The 18,815-nt window shown below is 35.3% G+C and overlaps 1 protein-coding gene across 4 annotated transcripts in view; it reads right to left on the bottom strand.

The window, feature by feature from the left end:
- Nucleotides 1-18,815, bottom strand: part of LOC106181983 (thrombospondin type-1 domain-containing protein 4) — a 65,128-nt gene that overhangs the window by 32,810 nt on the left and 13,503 nt on the right. For 3 of the 4 annotated variants that reach the window (XM_013566581.2, XM_013566582.2, XM_013566583.2), the window contains exon 6: nt 17,549-17,679. In XM_013566581.2, coding sequence (XP_013422035.2) covers nt 17,549-17,679 — 131 coding nt within the window. Of the gene's footprint in view, nt 1-8,518; nt 9,028-17,548; nt 17,680-18,815 lie in introns of those variants that run through there. The other variant, XM_013566584.2, reaches the window with a different exon arrangement.

Here is an 18,815-nt window from a genome sequence, read left to right as displayed (position 1 = left end):
CTGGCTACAATCTTATCTTACATCTCTTGAAATGCGATATGGCACAGAAAAGACATTTTTCATTTCTGTCAGTTTGATCTTAGTCTTTGCTACATTAATTATACATTTTATATATGTAATTTGGGTTAAAAGTCAATGAAAAAAGCTATCTATCTACAAAGACATGGATATGATTTAAAAAGTACAAATACCCCTGTCAAATTTCAAAGCAAAGTCATGTTATATTCCTCAAATTGTAACATAAGTAGTAATAATTTACAAAAGTGATGAATGATGTGACATGTGTCTAGACAGGAGGGAAAATGTCATCATTAAAGTATTTATAACTTGGATCAAATGCTACCGCTACTCTTGAACACAAATCACCATTCACAGTGATACCATTCACAGTGATGTCTAACACACAATATAGTCTGTTACCCAGTGGGGTCTTTTTTGAGCAGTATTAAGTTATATACTGTATTTGAAGCAAAATTAATGGGGTAATGTTTATTATCATTATAAGCTTCAAAGATATCATTCAGGTACTCGAGGACATATTCTTTCCTGTGTATCAACAGAATTTAGTCTACCACTGAATTCTTGCAAATCTCGTTACAGTTCAAGATTTTATTCTTTTCACGTAAATGGAAGTCCAGCTTGATTTAACATCCACTCAGTGATCAAAAGCTATATATTGGGGTGTAATGTTGGCATGCAAGCACTGAGGTTGGAATGGACCGTCAGTGGCTTGTGCAATACTGGACTTACACATTACATGGCCAATTACCTTTCAGCCACTGTCTGTAATCAGACGGTCTGCCCTCCCACAGCCAGGCTAAACCAATTAAATGGTCTGATTGATTCAATATGCTGGCTCTTCCTCACAGTATTCAAGCTGCTCTACTAAATTGTTTCTTTCTGACCAGAATGATTTTTAATCTGAATCAGCAAATAATGTGTGACAATAAAATTGACTTAAAAAATATATTATATATATATAATATGCATATTAATTCTCCTGATTGTCTTTGAATCAGAATTGCATTAAAATATTTTGAACCAAATCAAATATTTTATTAGGCAATTCCTAGGATATTGTTTACTTGTCAAGAGAAACAGAACAGTGGAAAGTTGCAATACCATCTGAGCCAGTAACTTTAATAGAAATATAATTTTCTCATAAAAATGCCACAATTCTAAAGTTCATCTGATTTTACTGTCTGTTTCCTCATGTCCCATTTCATTAACATACAATCAGCGACAAAAGTCATAAAACTGCCAAAGTTTAGTTTCAATTTGTTACCAGCCTGCCCTAAAGCTCACCGATATTAGCTCTCATCACACACTAAAAGGGCGGAAAAATATATTAAATGCATATGCAAAAACACTTAAAGTTTGATAACTAAACAGTATAGATGTGCTGTGCACCTGCTGGCAGCTGGAGCTGCTAAGTGTAGTTTATCTATCAACCCACACCACATTACACATGTTTACAATGCTTCTTTGGGGAAAAAATACCATGAATTTTGTTACTCTCTTTGTCACTTTTTAAGAACTTTCCTGAAGTACAAAAGTTCCAACTTTGAATCTGAATCAAGAGCACTGAAAAAAAGTAAAGATGTACAGTAAACATGTACAACTGAATCATGTGTAAGGAATCCTGGGATATCTTTAACACCCCATTCTCATAGATTAGATCGACCTACATTGGATCGACCTAACTCCCTGGGGGTTCACGCTAAATAGCTGTCAGCCGGGCGGACACGAAAGTTAATTACCCCTTAAAGCTTGTAGTAGGCGGGGACGGACACTTAAGGGGGATTATCTGACAGTAATCTAGTGAGACTCCCCGCGGTGATAGATCGATCTAAAAGTTGTGAGAACAGAGCCTAAGTATCAGGATATCCCGGGGTTGAACAATTTAGATGGATTCTCATATTAGATAATGGGGTTGCACTTTCTGTCCCCAGACAAAAATGAAAAAATGAAACCCTCTACCAGGGTCACAGAGAGAATTCTTTTCACTGGGTATTCACAGATATTTCTCTGGCTATTCACTAGCTGTGTACACATTTCTGTATTGCGGCCCTGTGCTGAAGTGTAAGGTCTATCACAGGGTTGGTCACTATTTAAAGAACCACCCAGGCACTGTCCCTGTGACAGTAATCAAGACAGTTCATTGTTCTGACCCCCATTACTTGGTCTCCTGTGACATACAAAACAGACTGGTACAGTGATAAAATGATATGCCAAATCTTCAGCATATAAGGAAATAAAATGTTCCATAGACTTAGAAGAACATACCCCATAGCTTAACCTTTCTTTTTTTTTTTTTTTTTTTTTTGAAGCATTATCTTTTTTATAATTTCGAGCAGGGTTGCACCCTGGATATCACCACAGGTTGTGCCCTCCCATTCAACAATAACAGAACTAATGTCAGTGTAAGTACTCCAGCAGACCCAGTCGTCACCATCAATTATGCCACGCTCTTCTACAGAATGGTCACTCACAGACATGCTAATTTAGTTATATGTACCAAAAAAATGTGGAAAAAAAACAACAGTCAGTTTTTTTGGCAGATGTTTGAAAGACTCCTGTACCTAATTGATGCTTAATAGACCCTTCTCTTGTCCTTCAAATTTCGTGCTTGGTGGAACATTTTAAAAGTGGTGGGGCCTTCCTGCAGCGTTGGTTGTTTCAGCTGATGATAGAGTGCATAGCCTTGTCACATTGCATATGGGACAGGCAGGGGACAGGATACTACAGTCTGACAGCAACACATGATTATTACCTACAGACAATATGATGCATTTTATGGTGCTATTTTAATGTTGTTTACCTCAATAAACTGTTGGAGTAGAAACAGTAACAGAGCGCTTCAAAGACTTCATGTCCATATGCCTTCATAGAATCCAAACTAACTACTACTAGGATATCTACCATACTTTTGTAATTACAGAGCCTTAATTCAGTAGGGCAAAGAGGGCAGGGATAAAATGTTAATGGCCTTTTTATTGGGATACTTTTCAACACCAGTGCTTTTTTCGCTTCAGACTCATTATAGAGTATAACTATGATGACTTTTTGAGTGCATAAAAAATCTTCAGGCATAAAAGTGGTTAATCAAAGCCATTACTATCCACTAGTCGCATGATCACAGGGAGAGAAAAAAGTATCAAAATACATTAAATGTGATACTATTGATCGAGAAAAAGCATTCTGTAAATATTCAGAATTAATCATATCTGAAAATGCCTTACATTTTTTATCTTTCTCACACATTCAATTAAAGAAAACATAGAATTTGGTATCAGAAGCATGCTATCACTAAAGCTGTTTTACATATATACAAACAAGTTCTGGTATAAGTACCCAGTCTCTCAGCTGCCCACAATCATACTCTTCTATTCAATAAGGTTTAGAAAAATAACAAGTATAAACACCCACAAGCATTGTTTCCATTTAACAGCCTTAAAAAACAATGACACAATGCAATACAGACTCGGGATAGGAAGATATCACTATTTCCAAACCAAATTAATAGAATTTGAGGAAGCATTCTTTTGAAAGCATTTGTCTTTGATGTCTCCATTTGTTTTTGATTAAACCGTTATATTAGAAGTATGCTTGTTAACCCCCTAGTGTATTTGTACTTGACATGTGGTCACAGGGTTCATTGTGGATAAAGTGACCACACAGACATGGGCTGCATGGCAACAGATTACTGTCAGAGAGCAATCCTGAGGAACAAGGTGATAGGGTGAACTGATATGATAAACAGGACCGTTTTGGTGCCAATACCTTCATATCAAGTTCTGTATTAATGAGAACTTGGTACTGTCTAGTCTTTGAGGCTAAGATAAAAGATTCTGGTTTAATAGACCTAGGATCCTTAGAGCGCATTCTCAACGAATTAAGCCAGGCTTTACAAAGCCGGTGACCTAAAAATGGCGAACGTACATGAAAGAAAAACCGCCTAATCTTTTAATAGTCTCTCCGCCTCTCACACGCCTCCCCACACGTTGTCCCTGCGGGGTACAGTAATTAAATCTCGGCTCCGAACATTAATATTTCCGTGAATATCTCTGGTGATATTATCTCCGTAGATAGTCGATTCATTGCTGCTCTACGGGCCAAATTATTCCTTTTTCGTCTCTGTTTTCAAAGATAATAGAACAGAAGAGCTTTTTTCCTTCGATCGCCTTCAGCCGCCATGCTTTCTTCACCACGAGTTTAACTGATGAGCATGCGCACTTAATATTTCTCAGGTAGCTTCCGCATGGCGAACAGAGACGCGATTTAATTACTGTACCCTGCAGGGACGACGTGTGGGGAGGCGGAGAGACTATTAAAAGATTAGGCGGTTTTTCTTTCATGTACGTCCGCCATTTTTAGGTCACCGGCTTTGTAAAGCCTGGCTTAATTCGTTGAGAATGCGCTCTTATTAATTTTTTCTAAAATGTTTATTTAAAATACTGTTTATTTTCTTATAATCTCTTGGTTAAAAGAAATATGACAGTGATAATTACTTCAAAAACAGACAGGTTCAAATTCTAAACATAGCATATACTTCATAAGTAAGCAAACTCATAAGTAAGTTCTTACTGACAGAAGAAGGAAATTAGGTGACATGTGGAAGGTGTATCCAACATGTCCAGCTTAACTTCATTGTGAAACTGAACTTTTGACCATGACTTAAAATTGAAATCTATTAGTTACTATTAGTTTCTACTTTCTGTTTACCATATGATAAATGAAGCATGTGGATAACCTTACACACTGCAGCTGAACATCATTTTTTTATACTGAATAAAAGACTGGCTGAACAACCGACCAACAAACAGATGGTCAGACTATGACAGACAGAGAGATGGACAGAGTGACAGACTCAGCCACATAAGCAAAGATTATCTAGTATGAGTTCAATGACATCAATCCAAGTGCAGGGCATTCCATCCTTAGCAGAATAATTCATTGGCCAAAATAATGGACAAAGGGCTGGAGAAACAGTCAATGAGCACCTGCATGGACTGGATAAGCTTGGATGTAATTATGTATCAGATCTCACCAGTGAGGATATTCCCTTACAGCCGGTGCTGGTGTGTCTTCTGAACACAATGTTGATAAAAAAAAGAGAGTGGTGTCACTTACACATTTAGTGTGAAATCAACATACCTGGCATTTCGGTCTTTTCAGGAAGATAACTATCAAAATATTTACAAATTAAAAATCATTGTTAAGAGTTCAAAAAGATTTAAAGTAATCCAAGGTTAGCTGAGGTAAAAAGATTGACTTGATGTGTCACTTTTATATCAGAGAATAGATATCAAGAAGTGAATGGGAAGGTGATTTGAAACCTTTCTTCAAGATACAAGTTATTTTGTATATGAATTGGTGTCTGTTCTGTGTGACAAGTCCACATACTTTGACTAATTTTGATTTTTTTCTGTTTATAATGAAGTTAATTAAAGAATTAGACAAAATTATTGTGGGGAACAACATAGAATAAAAGTCAGATTTTTCAATTTTTCAATGAAATGTATGTGGCTGTCATACCAGGCAGTGCATAATAACGAACTGGGAAGTCTAGGTTATGGTGTAATGAACTTAAATGTCACCATAATATTAATGCAATAAAAAGATGAGCTGGTTCACACATTTCAAACATCTATACAGAATCCCTGACATTTACTTTACACATCCATTACAGAAGATGAAAGAAGCAATTACACATATTCAAGGAATCTCTCCATCCCTGCGTGTGATTGATTACTGTGCAACTACCTGGACAGGTGGACTGAAAATTAGCAAGTTGAAGACTTAGACCCCATTCCCAGAGATTAGATTGATCCAACTAGATCGACCTAACTCCCTGGGGGTTCACGCTAAATAGCTGTCAGCCGAGCGGGCATGAAAGTTAATTACCCCCTTACAGCTTGTAGTAGGCGGGACGGACATTTAAGCCGGATTATCTGATAGTAATCTAGTGAGACTCCCCACGGGGATAGATCGATCTAAAATCTATGGGAATGCCTCCCTAGGGAACAGTTTTTCATACATTTCCTGAGCAAGGAATGTGTTGATTCCAACATTAAAACATCAGATTTTCACATTCATAATGTCCTGCTTTGGTCAGAAACATATTTTTACCCAAGTCACCACTTCATAGTTGATTCATACATCAAATATTTCCTTTTGGCAATTATTGTTCTATAATTCAATTAACTTACTGTAATGTCTTCAGCACATGGAATGGTCAATTTGGACAATTGACAAGTGTGATCATAAATTTTTCACTGATAATGGTCATTCAGCTCATTACTGCACTAGACATACCATACTTTAATCAAACAAGACAGCCTTATTGGTTCACATCTGCTAAACAAAAATTTAAAAATTGAATTGACATTTCAAATTTTCTTGCACCATATCAACAGACCTAATTTCAAGACAACCATAAAACTGTTCAGCATTTAGGTATGAACTTCTGAATAAAATCACAAGCATGTATAGTACCTTCTTATAATCTTATACAAAAGACTGTTGCAGCAACTCCAGGGTTTCAAAGTATTGTTTTTTAGTACAGAGGCATAGTGCCAGATGCTGTAAACATGAACTTATGGACTTGACAATCAATGATTTGTTTCTATCAGTTTAACTTACTGGCAATGAAAGGCATCACACTTTTTATACACCACAAATAGTAAAGGCACACTGCCAAATGTGTTACCTTACATGTATTTAATAAAACACCATGTTTTCTTCCCATTACATATCCCAGGCGTCACATGGTGCACACATTCTGATAACCTAGGGAGATTACACCTGACATGGGCACACAAAATCAAAGCAGCAGAAAACCTGACACTGTAATATATGCAACATGTAAGACCAACGGAACTCGAACAATTACTGGCTTTTGCCACAAATCCACCACCTACTGAAAATGGGTACGCATTTATTCGACTCTCCATTTGAACACACAGATAGTAAAAAGTTCTGGACAACACACCAGGTGATGTCAGGAAAATGTTTGGAAACATGGACCTTGCTGTGAATGACAACAAACACAAGATCTATTACACTAGCCATTATTTATTTACATCACTCGCCATGAGAACTCCTGACTTTTGTTGCTTTTCACACTATGGTTTAGTTACAAATTAGCAAGCCCATTTCCTGGTGTGCTGCCCCTGGTCAACACTCCATGTCCACTGGACCAATTCACCATAATGGAGCTCAAAGGCACTTTTTATTCCCATCTACCCATAAAACGTGGGACATTTCTTTTGGGTGGAAAACTTAATAGAGTTTGTTAACAAAAAATGTTAATTTTCTTTTACCGCAACTACAAGTACTAAAATGTTACTTGAAAAATATGTACAAATTTTTAGATAGAACTTTACTGGAAAGATTCTTTTAAAATAAGGCAATATCGTCACAAATTAAAAGTCTATGCAACTGCATGGGGTTGTATATTTATAAGGTAGGAAATGCCTTCTGCTACCAAAACAACAGATTTGTCTCAATTTTTTTCACATACCACAAGGCCTGCATGAACTCCCTTGATGAAAACTATGTGAAACACCACTGATCACATAGCAATGGTGGGTTGAGTAGGCAAATCAGGTGCCTTTATAAACTGGATGAACATTTATACCCACATTTAAAGGCAGTTTTTCCTGGCTGCTGTCTTCATCCCATGTAACCACTTATTCTTTATTAGTCTCTTTAACACCACAAACATGCCTGTTAGCTACTTGATACAGAATGAGAATGTGCTGACTATCTGACATGAATAAATTTTCCTAAAATGATATGTAAGCTCAATTCTAAACATTTTATGGTTTTAATTTGACTATCATTCTAAACAATTAAATGTCTTTGAAGAGAAGACACTATAATTGCTCTCAAGAGCCATACACAGAAGTTATTTGGCCAATCCAGTACATAAGTAACGTAACACATTTCTGACACTAGTTTATTGCTCTTTGATTCTTTGCATTAATCAGTCCCATAGTACAACTTATTTCTTTCCTTATCAGTGTTTTTTTCTATTCACATCCTGTCAATTCTCCAAGCTACTATGTCTTCTGGTGTTTGCATTCAACATGAACTGAACATGTATTATGATATGAAAAAGTACACAAAGAATAAGGTGTGCTTTCCTTTAATAAAACCCTCTTGAAATCAAAAGGAGGTTTACACAGTGATAATCTATGACTGCAATGCTATCATAAGGATAGGACAAGGTGGTTGAAAAATGCAGTACCTTGAGCTGATGAATGCCTTCCATCTATTCAAGTGCAAAACAAATGGATCATAAACAGATATTTATGCAAAAATAATAGTCCACAATATAAGAGGGTAAGAACATAATTAAATATATAGTATGCTCTTTGAACCTAATATAGACCTAGTTATTCTTGTTGTGCTACAGTTCCTTAGGTACTTTTCAATTTCTTCATTCAAATTTTCAAAAAGTTCTATAAACTAAAATTGCAGTATAGAATTCTGTTTAAAAAATCTCACTTACCAATATAATTAAGGAAATGAAAATCCCAATGCACAGTGTAACATTTGCTTTTCTCATTTTTCTGTCTCTGATTTAACAAGCAGTCTGGGTTTACAAATTGCAGACAGGTATTCACCCCGTCCTAGAGTCAACAACACTCCGTTTCTGCCTCTACTTCTGTAGGTATAAAATCCTTGTGAGGAAAAAAAATGAGAAAATTCAGATATTTTCCTCCTGGCTTATAGCTGAGACTGTCTTGTGAGGCTTGTTAAGTGTTTGTAAGCTGATGCTGTCATGAGGTGCTTCATAAGAAGGAGGAGGAGCTACCTTGGTGTCGCTCCTTGCCAGGAAGTCACAAGTCAGGTTCTGTGATACATCTGAGCCTCTAATGGAATGCACAGGGAGTCTTATACCCACATTCTTGTATAAAAAGAAACTAGCCCTGTCACTCAATCAGTTAATCTTTTCGCTGTGCATAATCTAGTTGTCAGACTTACATCAAGTTTTTCTCCATGCACTGAGCCACATGGGGAGCTGACATCAGTTTTTATCGCAGGTGGGCAAGTCCATTTATTTCCAATTAAAAGAACTGATGGGGTCAAGGGTGATGGGAGTCTCTTCTCCCAAACATGATTCTTATCAATAAAAAACAGGAATTTAGCACATATTGGATTTCTACATAAAAATCAAATAATGAAATACAATTTGGTCAAGCACATTTTATGTGCCCTGACAAAAATGAACTAAACGAATAACAAAATCAACTGTCATGGGGACCCAGCACTAAATGCAGGCATTAAAGAAGAATATACAGGGTTTACATTGGATGACAGCATCTATAATCACTATAGTATGTGAAGGCATCTGTCAATACAAGGACATTATGTTGTGTGAGGTAAGATGAAACACGATGCCTACAGCAGACATGCATTCATGCCCACCCATTAAAAAACATCAGTCTGAAAAAATTGTTTTTCCTTTAAGGTCATTTAGATAATAGGTTGTGGGGTATTGTTTAATAAGTGGGGGTTATTCGCTGTTTCATACCTAATGAACATGGCTTTCAAAGTTGAACATTAAAGCTGGCAACATGCCCAACTCCTACTATTTGAAACATGCAAAAAACGTTGGTGTTGATGTAACATGAACTCCCATGCTAAGTGTAAGGGTGGCATAGAAGAAAAACCCTCACCATAAGATGAAACCACAGCATTCTTATAAAATACTTCTGTGTGCTGCTGCAGTTTCCTAAGTAACAATGCCATTTGTCTATCACTTTCCCTGTTTAAGCATTCTGATAACAAGAACACAATAAGGACAGTGATAGGTTAATAAAGCATTCTGAGATACTTTCTTGTAAGAATCTTTGGAACCAAGAAATAAGATAAAAAAAAAGTGTAAAAAAGTATTAAAAAATAGTTGTCAATCAATGTGTGACAAAAATTTGTCTGTAACAGATTTATTATCAATTAAAATTTCAAAACACCTTTTTTCTTCATTTCTGTATCTCATTTAGATCACAACGGGATGTGAGAAAGTATTAAACTGGAAGGTGATCAATAACATCACTTCAGATGAAATTCTATCTACTTCTGCCTGTCATTAGACATAATTTGAAGATTCCCAGGCCCTTCAAGGACGACCTGCAGAAAGACAATCTTTCAATTTCCCCCTTAACATTCTGCTCTGGTTATGCCGAGGACAAAAAACTGTTTTCATCAGACAACCCCTTGATAGCAAGTGAGACAAAGTGCTAGCTTTGGATGCCCTCACTGTTACAGACAACTCCTCCTTTATACCATTCCAGCTCCATTACAAGTGATCCTCCAACAACACTTAGGCAAGTGGGAGCCCATCCAGTGACATATGACAAATGAGGGGACTAATTATTGTTATCATATATGGGGTATGAGGAGAAGGTGGAGGAATGCTACTCAGGTTCCAAATTCTTGACAAATTCTATAAATATATCCTTTGAAGTCAATACTCTTTTGAGACAAATTTGTAAAGCGGTAACACGTTTCAGAGCCAGGTCATTATTAATGAGTTGCTTGGTGAAATATTTGTTTAATTTCATGCTCATTGTTTTTATCTGAGATTGTTACTGTGTCCTTCTATAAATGGCATTTCAAATGTTTTCTGGAATATATGTATATCATTAAACAACTGAAAAATATCAGAGATTGTAACATACCCCACAAGAAATAGAAGAAATGTATCTCACTGATGTTTCCACAAAACATGTATCATCTTTGGATACATATATATAATAAACTGCATCAAACAACAACTTAAAAAAAAGGTTTGAAAATTACCCAAAGTCACATTTTCTCTACCTACATAGCCTGCAAAGCTAATTATCTTTCTGAATTCAGACCTTAAAAAATATCAAACCCCTCAAATTAAGTACCTGATGTCAATATTTCCTTCTGAAATGTACAGGAAGACATACAGTCTAGTGACCGGCCAATCATAAAAAGTGTATTATTTTATTAGAAACGGTATAAATATTGAATTCAAGAAAAGGTATTGGCAAAGCAATGATTTGTGAGTAGGAAAAAATTGCCTTTTTTCATGAAAATTTGACTTGGCAGGAAAATCCCGGATGGGATACCTTTAAATCATATTTTATCATTCCAGACAGTCCATTACAACTGACCTTATGAAAAACTTACAAAATGATTATGGCTAGTAGAAAATATTCAAAATATGCTAGCAACATAAATCAACTTAAGTGTGACTACAATGTACTTCATTATGTTTCGTTTAGTAACAGTAGCAAAAAAATCACTCCATCATACGTCTGACTGGCAAGAATGTGACAACACATAAAACATCACAATGCATGACCAAAGACCTATCTGCAGGGGAATTTAGAGATACACCCACAAAATGTTACACTTATTCAAGTCAGTGTAACCTTTTAAAAGAACAGAATGGTATAATTTAAAAATAATTTCGAAAATTGCTAGCCTACCCTGAAGTCAAATACCCTTTCACAACCTGCATTCTATCCTGTAATTCTCTGCTTCATTTAACAGTGCTCAGTTTCACCAAGCTGCATTTTAAAGACTAACTGTGATTTGATTTGACTCACTCAAGCAGAGTGAAAAAATGCTTCTCCAGCCCCAAACTATTCTGTCAGTCTGTCAATCACTGTCCCCTCCACAGACCTGGTCAGAATACTTAAAACCCACCGAAGAATGAACCTTGTTTAGAAACTAGTGATACAATTTCAAATTCAGTATGTTCTGCAAGTAAATGTTATTGTCCACTGTGGATAAACATACCACATGGACACACAGTACCCTGATACCTTTTTTGTATTTTGTGAACAAGCAGTGTTCAATGACTGACCACAGACTGCCCATGCTAACCAGCAGGACCACAATAATCACTGGACACTGATACCATGTCCAGATGACTGGGATACTCTTCTGATCTGTATGGGACCTCACCGATTAAGAGTCAAATTTCCAATCAAACTTTTTAGATTAACACCTGCTATGGCCACAAATATCATGCTGGTGGCTCAGAAGATAGTATGTCACAGCAGGACATCCTGTAGTACAATCTGATATCTCCTTGCTTATCATCTCTTTTGCTAAAATCAACAACATTTGCATAAATATAAAATAAGAAGGGAACGGATATGAACAAAATGCCTCAAAACTATGTTTTTCTTATGCTGTGATATGCAGAAAGCTTTGTAATACATGGATTATGTCATAGACATGTATCACATTTTGACAACAAGGGTATCTTCATTGTATTCTGCCCACATATCTTTATACGTATATATGTGCAAAATAAACCCAATTCGAATTTCTGATAAAGGGTTTCCCGCCAGTTAAATCCTTTGAATTTTGAGTGATAATTACTGTATTATAATAATAAAGTAAATAAAAATTTTATTAACAGATGCTCAAACAAAAGCTCAAGCAAAGAGCATTTAATACTTATGATTTCTTTAGAGTCAAAATATGACATGTTCCTCAACTAAATGTGTTAACTGGAAAGTGGGCAAATTCTTACAAAACATCTTTGCAGAAAGGCAAGCTACTTGATACGTTTTATGTGTCTGTATTTTGGATATCAGATAAAGAGGAACTAGCTCTCTACAATTACAGATCACACCACCGCATTACAACATGTGATTTTGATGAGCATGCTAGATAAGTCTTTTCCAAATTCTTGTTTATTTATATACTAAGGTTTGAGAGCATTAAGTTGGCAATGAAGTGAGTGTGACAGAGAAGCTGGGCGTTAAGTGTGGAAATCACCCCTTGCTATATCTGTGAGATGCAATCACCATTAAAACAGAGGTAGAAATTCAGTCCACCACTTAATAAGATGTCATGTATGTTGTACCGACTTTCTTCACTTCTCAAAATCAGTATCATTGTAGATGATTAAATTGCTTCTTAACTTGATAAAAGGATCCTAACACTTACATAGTTTGTATTTCACTTGACTTTCTTATCAAATATAACTTGCTTTCTCAATCTTTAAAATATTAAGGATAAATGAACAAAAAAAAAAGAAAAAAATTGTTCAGAACTCCTTTGTAAAGATGTATGTTTTTCTGTAAGTACATGCCTACTTGTAAGTTGATTCTTAGTTGTCAAAGTTCCTTTTAAAGAAACCAGAACACCAGTGAAGACAATACAACTTTCAACATGGTGCAAAGCTGGACTGGTTTATGTTCTTGACAAGAACTTTCCTGAAGTGGGTCCATTCCTCCCCCAAACTTTACCTCTGAATAACAACAAGTTAAGCAGAAAAAATACATTCCACAACTTACAACAGAAGTTACATTGTCAGTATTGGTATTTTGATGCTAGCTGGGGGACTATTGGAAACGAACCTAATATCACATTAGTGCACTAACATTATAATGAACTATACTTTTCATACAGTCATCAAAATTTTCAATTGCAGGGAATTACCTTTTGCAAATGGTTATAAATAAATAGGAGCCTTAAGACATTACAGGACCACATAGTGGTTAGAATAATACAAAGTGTAGCAGAGTGGTGAAAAATTCCAAATTCATTTTGGTTGTTTCAATTACATGGCAGCAATAAAAGATAATTGAATTAAAGGACAATCAAGAAACTGGGGAACTTCAAATTTCATGAACTTGAGATCAGCTAAACCTCCCCAAGGATTTATAGTCATTTTATCATAGATGTGTGTGGTAAGTACAGATAGTATAGTGATATTTTAATGCTTGGAATGGATCACTGGAAAGGGCAATGCATTCTGACTGCTGCAAAGAAGACAATCTGTTGACAGCTGCTGCTGCCACCTATTGCTATGCTTTCCAGTTACTCAGTTATTTTGTCTTAATCTCATTCTATTCAGTTTTAGGTAAAGAAAAACTATGCATATTTGTCCATTCAGTATGACACATTGATATATAAATGAATATGGCCAAATGCACTCAGGATTCTGTTAATTTAACATGCATATGTTCTATTCTGTCATATAAGAGAAAAATACTTCGTGAAAACAAAAGAGCTACAGAAGACATCTATCCATGATACTTAACATTGCCAACCTCATACTGTTTGAGTACATATCAAGAATATAAGACTGAAACAGTTCAGATCTGAGACAATGTAAATGTTCCCCCGAGAGAACCATGGGCATCAAATCAGATGTACATGTTTTTTGTGATGTAACAAGCATTGAACATCAGTTCTCATCCAATGAACAGTATATTCACATTTTTACAAGTCTGGATCAAAGGATGCAAGATAATGGAATGCTTGTTACCCTGAAGGGTGTATGTACATGTGTTCTTGCATAAATATGACCACACTGTTTATTTCACAGAACTGGGCTCTGATCCTACTCTTCACTTTACCAGACATTTCTGTACTATTGCTGGAAATACAGTCAGATAAACAAACAGATTTTAACATATACACTGCAATTGCTGCAGGAAGCTGAGGGCATTTGAGTGCCTTCCTAAGAAACAATTTATATAAAACCTAACAAAACATAGTCTTAACTCCATTTCCTGCTGGATTTTAATATTAAGTTTCCTACAAAATGAAGCTTTATGGGATCTAAAACAAATAAAATCATTTTTATTGACAAGTTTCCTATGAGAGCTTAAGTAATGTAGCAGCACTGTAGATCACCATTCAAACTAGTTTACCCCATAATATTGTATAAAAATACATCTTGGGTTCAAATTAACTATAGCATTTATTTTGCACTTTCATTTCTGGTGTACACACAATTCTTCAATTGGACAGGTATGCTAAAAGCATCACTAAAAATAGATGTCACAGGTTATTCTAAGAAGAATTAAGTTGATTGAAAAAAACAAAAACTGCAAGTACAATTAATTTCAACTGAAAGTCATATACTGTTTGTTATATTTATATCTTAATGGACCTTTATAATGGAACCTTTCACAACATATCATTACATATGAACACTGATCCATACACAACCTGACAATAAATTACTTTTTTTTTTCGCTGGACGTTTGGGGTCACACTGCACAGGGTCATACACCTCTCATTATACTTAGAAAATTACTGTTATCACATTGCAAACTGAACACTTTTTTGGAAACCAAAAACATTAATGTCATTATAGGTTTAAGATATCACTTATCACATTTATACATTAAATATGGATATATGTGAAAATCATCACATTTTTTCTACAATGATATCTTTGTTAGAAACCTTTGAATGAATAACACCCACTGATGAATTTAATACCATCTTCTTCAAAATGTATTTCATTTCTACAAAGGTACCCTGTCACAATGCAAACTGCACAGCAAACTGTTATAAACAGCCAGTGGTGTGCTATGCCCCCCTCCCCACCTCTCAACAACCCAATCTCCTCTTTCCAACACAATTTCATGACAAACATGTGAAGTATGTGAAGACTGGGAGACAAACAAACTGGAACCTGTTAATCCTTTAATTGGAAGGGGTTTTAACACCAAACTAATATAAATAAACAATTTGAAGTATCAGGTACATAAAATGTGAGAGTTTATATTTAACAGAGTGTCAGTTGAATTGGTTACCCTGATGTATGACAGGGTACAAGGCAATGAGAAAGTTTGTATTATAGGTACCTTTTTACTCTATTTTGAAGTATTTAACTTCATTAAATCAAATAAGTCTAAATTTTTTTTGCCTTAAAACAGGTGCAGCAAATGCAATCAATGGAATACTTAAGTGGTCTGCCAAAGTAAAGTATGTGAATTCTTTAATTTAACATGGCTCTTGCATTTACAGTTTTTTTTTCTTCTTGGACATGCACTTTACAAATTTAATGGATGTCCCAAGGCCTTCCTGTAAATTGTCAGTTGTCCAGTTTTATATCATAAGGAATGTGGCCATTGTGACAAAGGTGGATGGTAAGAACAACCATATTACATTAAAGACTGAGGACAACATTCAAACTAGCTAGCAGTTGTTGCCAAGCATTTCAACTAGCCTTGTATGTTCAGAGGTCACATACCTGCTTTCACCTTATACATCATTTTTATAAAAAATGAAATATCGAAAGAATTATCTGCATCATATCATGGGTATGTTACTTTTCAGATGTTACGACATATTGTTTCATGATTATATCATAAAATATCTTAAATATATATATATATATATAACTTATCACAGATATATATCTGTGATAAGTTATATATATATATTTAAGATATTCACAGATATATATATCACAGATATATATATATATACATCACACACACACACACACACACACACATATATATATATCTGTGATAAGTTATCAAGTAATTTAATATTATCCCCATATTATTAGATATGAAGTATTTCCTGGTGGTGAATGACCCTACTATCAATTGTGTCATTCAACAGTTAAATCATTCAGCTCAGAGCTGTCCATCTATCTTCATACAAAATTGGAATTCTTTGTATGAATAATGAGCTTCATTTGAATATAACACATCTAAAGAAATGCCTTTATCTTATTAACTTGCTTTAATCTTACCCCTACATCTCTCTCTTTTATCTCTCTCTCTCTCTCTCTCTCTCTCTCTCTCTCTCTTTCTCTCTCTCTCTCTCTCTCTCTCTGAAATATTTTGGTTTTTAACAGAACAAAAGGAAAACATGTTTAGTATGCTTATAAATACTCAATTTAACAAGGTGGAGAAGCATGGGATGATGCCAAGATGGGATGGAATAGAGGCTACTAATGTTGTCAACAAATTGAGACATATTGCTTGCATTTTGTGTACAGATTCCTTGATGAAAGAGTCCCAAAACAACACCCCGAGCTTCAGAGATAACTTGAAACTTACCTTTACACTACCATACCCTTGCAATTTCAAGTTATCTCTGAAGCTCAGGGTGCAAAACAATGAGGGTGGCCCAAAATAACCTCTTATAAACGTAGTATAGAACTTAAATTAGAAAGAACTGAGAAACCAAACTGCTTCTGCTAAAATGAAAATGTGTTATAACTTATAAGGTCATATTTCATAACAAGCAACAAAGTAAACAATCCATTTGGTAATGGGACTCCTTTGACTTTTAGATAACCACACACTTGTTTGAGTGAAGTGCTGATAGTCAGCTGGTTTTCAGGTTATGGTCAACTAAGACGGTATTGAAGCATGACAGATTAATGTCACTAAATGTTCCTCCTCATTTCTAGTGTAAACCTGACAACACAATTTACATTTATGTGTTGTTCTTTGGTTCCAACATTGTTTATTACGAAAGTACTCATAGAATAGGAACAAATCTGTGTGGCTGGATTGGTTAAGATTTCACATTGATGCCGTTATTTCACATTATCCAAAAGGAACCTCAAGACCTATATTTATAGATGGGACAAGTAATAAAAGCATTTGAGTCAAATGGATGAAAGGCAGCAGGCATGCATAAAACATTCAGAAAATAAATGTGTAAATAATGAAGACACTGCATACAGGAGGGAAGGGACAGCCAATTTCAATAGTGATGGGGCTTTTTCATGAGCATTTTAACTCAATATCCGGCCATGCATTAAATGTCAACCTACCATGCACTTGCCACTAATGCAGATGTCATTGGAGTCCTGGCGACAAGGAGTCCCATCCACCACTGTTCTGGCTAATTTGGCATAAAAATTGTACCCCATTGCCTTGCATGTCAAGGAACATTCATCTTTTTCTAAAAAAGAAATCAAAATTTGTTAATGACTTAAGAAATATTAAAATGTCACATGAATCAATAACAGTCCATAGCCTTCAAAATTTATTGCAGAAACAATCACTTTTTTCACTGAACTATAAGAAAAGAGCAACAATATTTACAAACTTTATGCAATCATAAAAGAGTTTTTTTTACAAAAAAGCTATTTTTCCCATAAGCATTTTAAATACTATAATGTATCTTTTCTCCTGACCAAATATGTTCAAAGAGGTTAAAACATTATAGAGAGTAGTTGGCCAGTTAAAGTTTCTTCCCAAATCAAGAGTAATTGTATTTTAAGCTCTCAAAACCTTTTTATTCACTTTGTGGTTCATTTAGACTGTTGTGCCACACAGACTTTCCATGTGACCCAAGTTTAACTTTTTCATGTTGTGTTTTTCCAACAAATGAGCTGTCACATAGATTTGTTTTACAAAGAACAGGACATTCATTCTCTTGCCTTTTGGTTTGCTCTGGTGGAAAAAGTCAGATGTCAGATATGTCCACTTCAGTGATCACATTTGACCTGAGTGGCTTACAGAAGTAAATTCAACTAAAACCTAAATATATTCTCACAACACATGTTCTTAATCATTGTCTTCTGTATCAAACCATCCTCTGCCTAGGCATACTAAGACCCATGTCCCAAATATTCTGGCTGAACTTGCTTACGCTACTCTTAACAAATTCCAAAAGTGTGAGTACAAGATCTCAAGCATGGATCCAAGTGACATGCTTCCCTCCTGCCTCCCCCTACCCCAACATCTTATCAAGATTTCCTTAAAACTTTAAAAAATGCAAACCTGAAAAGTAAGATAAATATAAACAAATAAAGTTTCATTTGTCCATAGCTATAGAAAAACTAACTGAGATTTACCAGCCAATATTTGTCTGCTGATTGTTTAACAAGACAAATATATTTCTCCACTATAAGAGCTACCAATGACAGATACAGGTACACGTGGAGAGGATCGACTGCCAATGCTATGAAGCAGGATACATTAATGTTGCTGATGATGATTCTACATTTCCCCTTAAACCCTACACCTACCCACCATCACTTCATTTAAAGCCTTAGTCTATCTTGAGAGCTGTATCAGAACACACAAATATGG

The sequence above is a fragment of the Lingula anatina genome, chromosome 1 (assembly GCF_051362555.1).
Source record: "Lingula anatina isolate TDL-2025a chromosome 1, LinAna3.0, whole genome shotgun sequence".
Classification (NCBI taxonomy): Eukaryota; Metazoa; Brachiopoda; class Lingulata; order Lingulida; family Lingulidae; genus Lingula; species Lingula anatina.
This window is presented reverse-complemented; position numbering and strand designations above follow the sequence as displayed.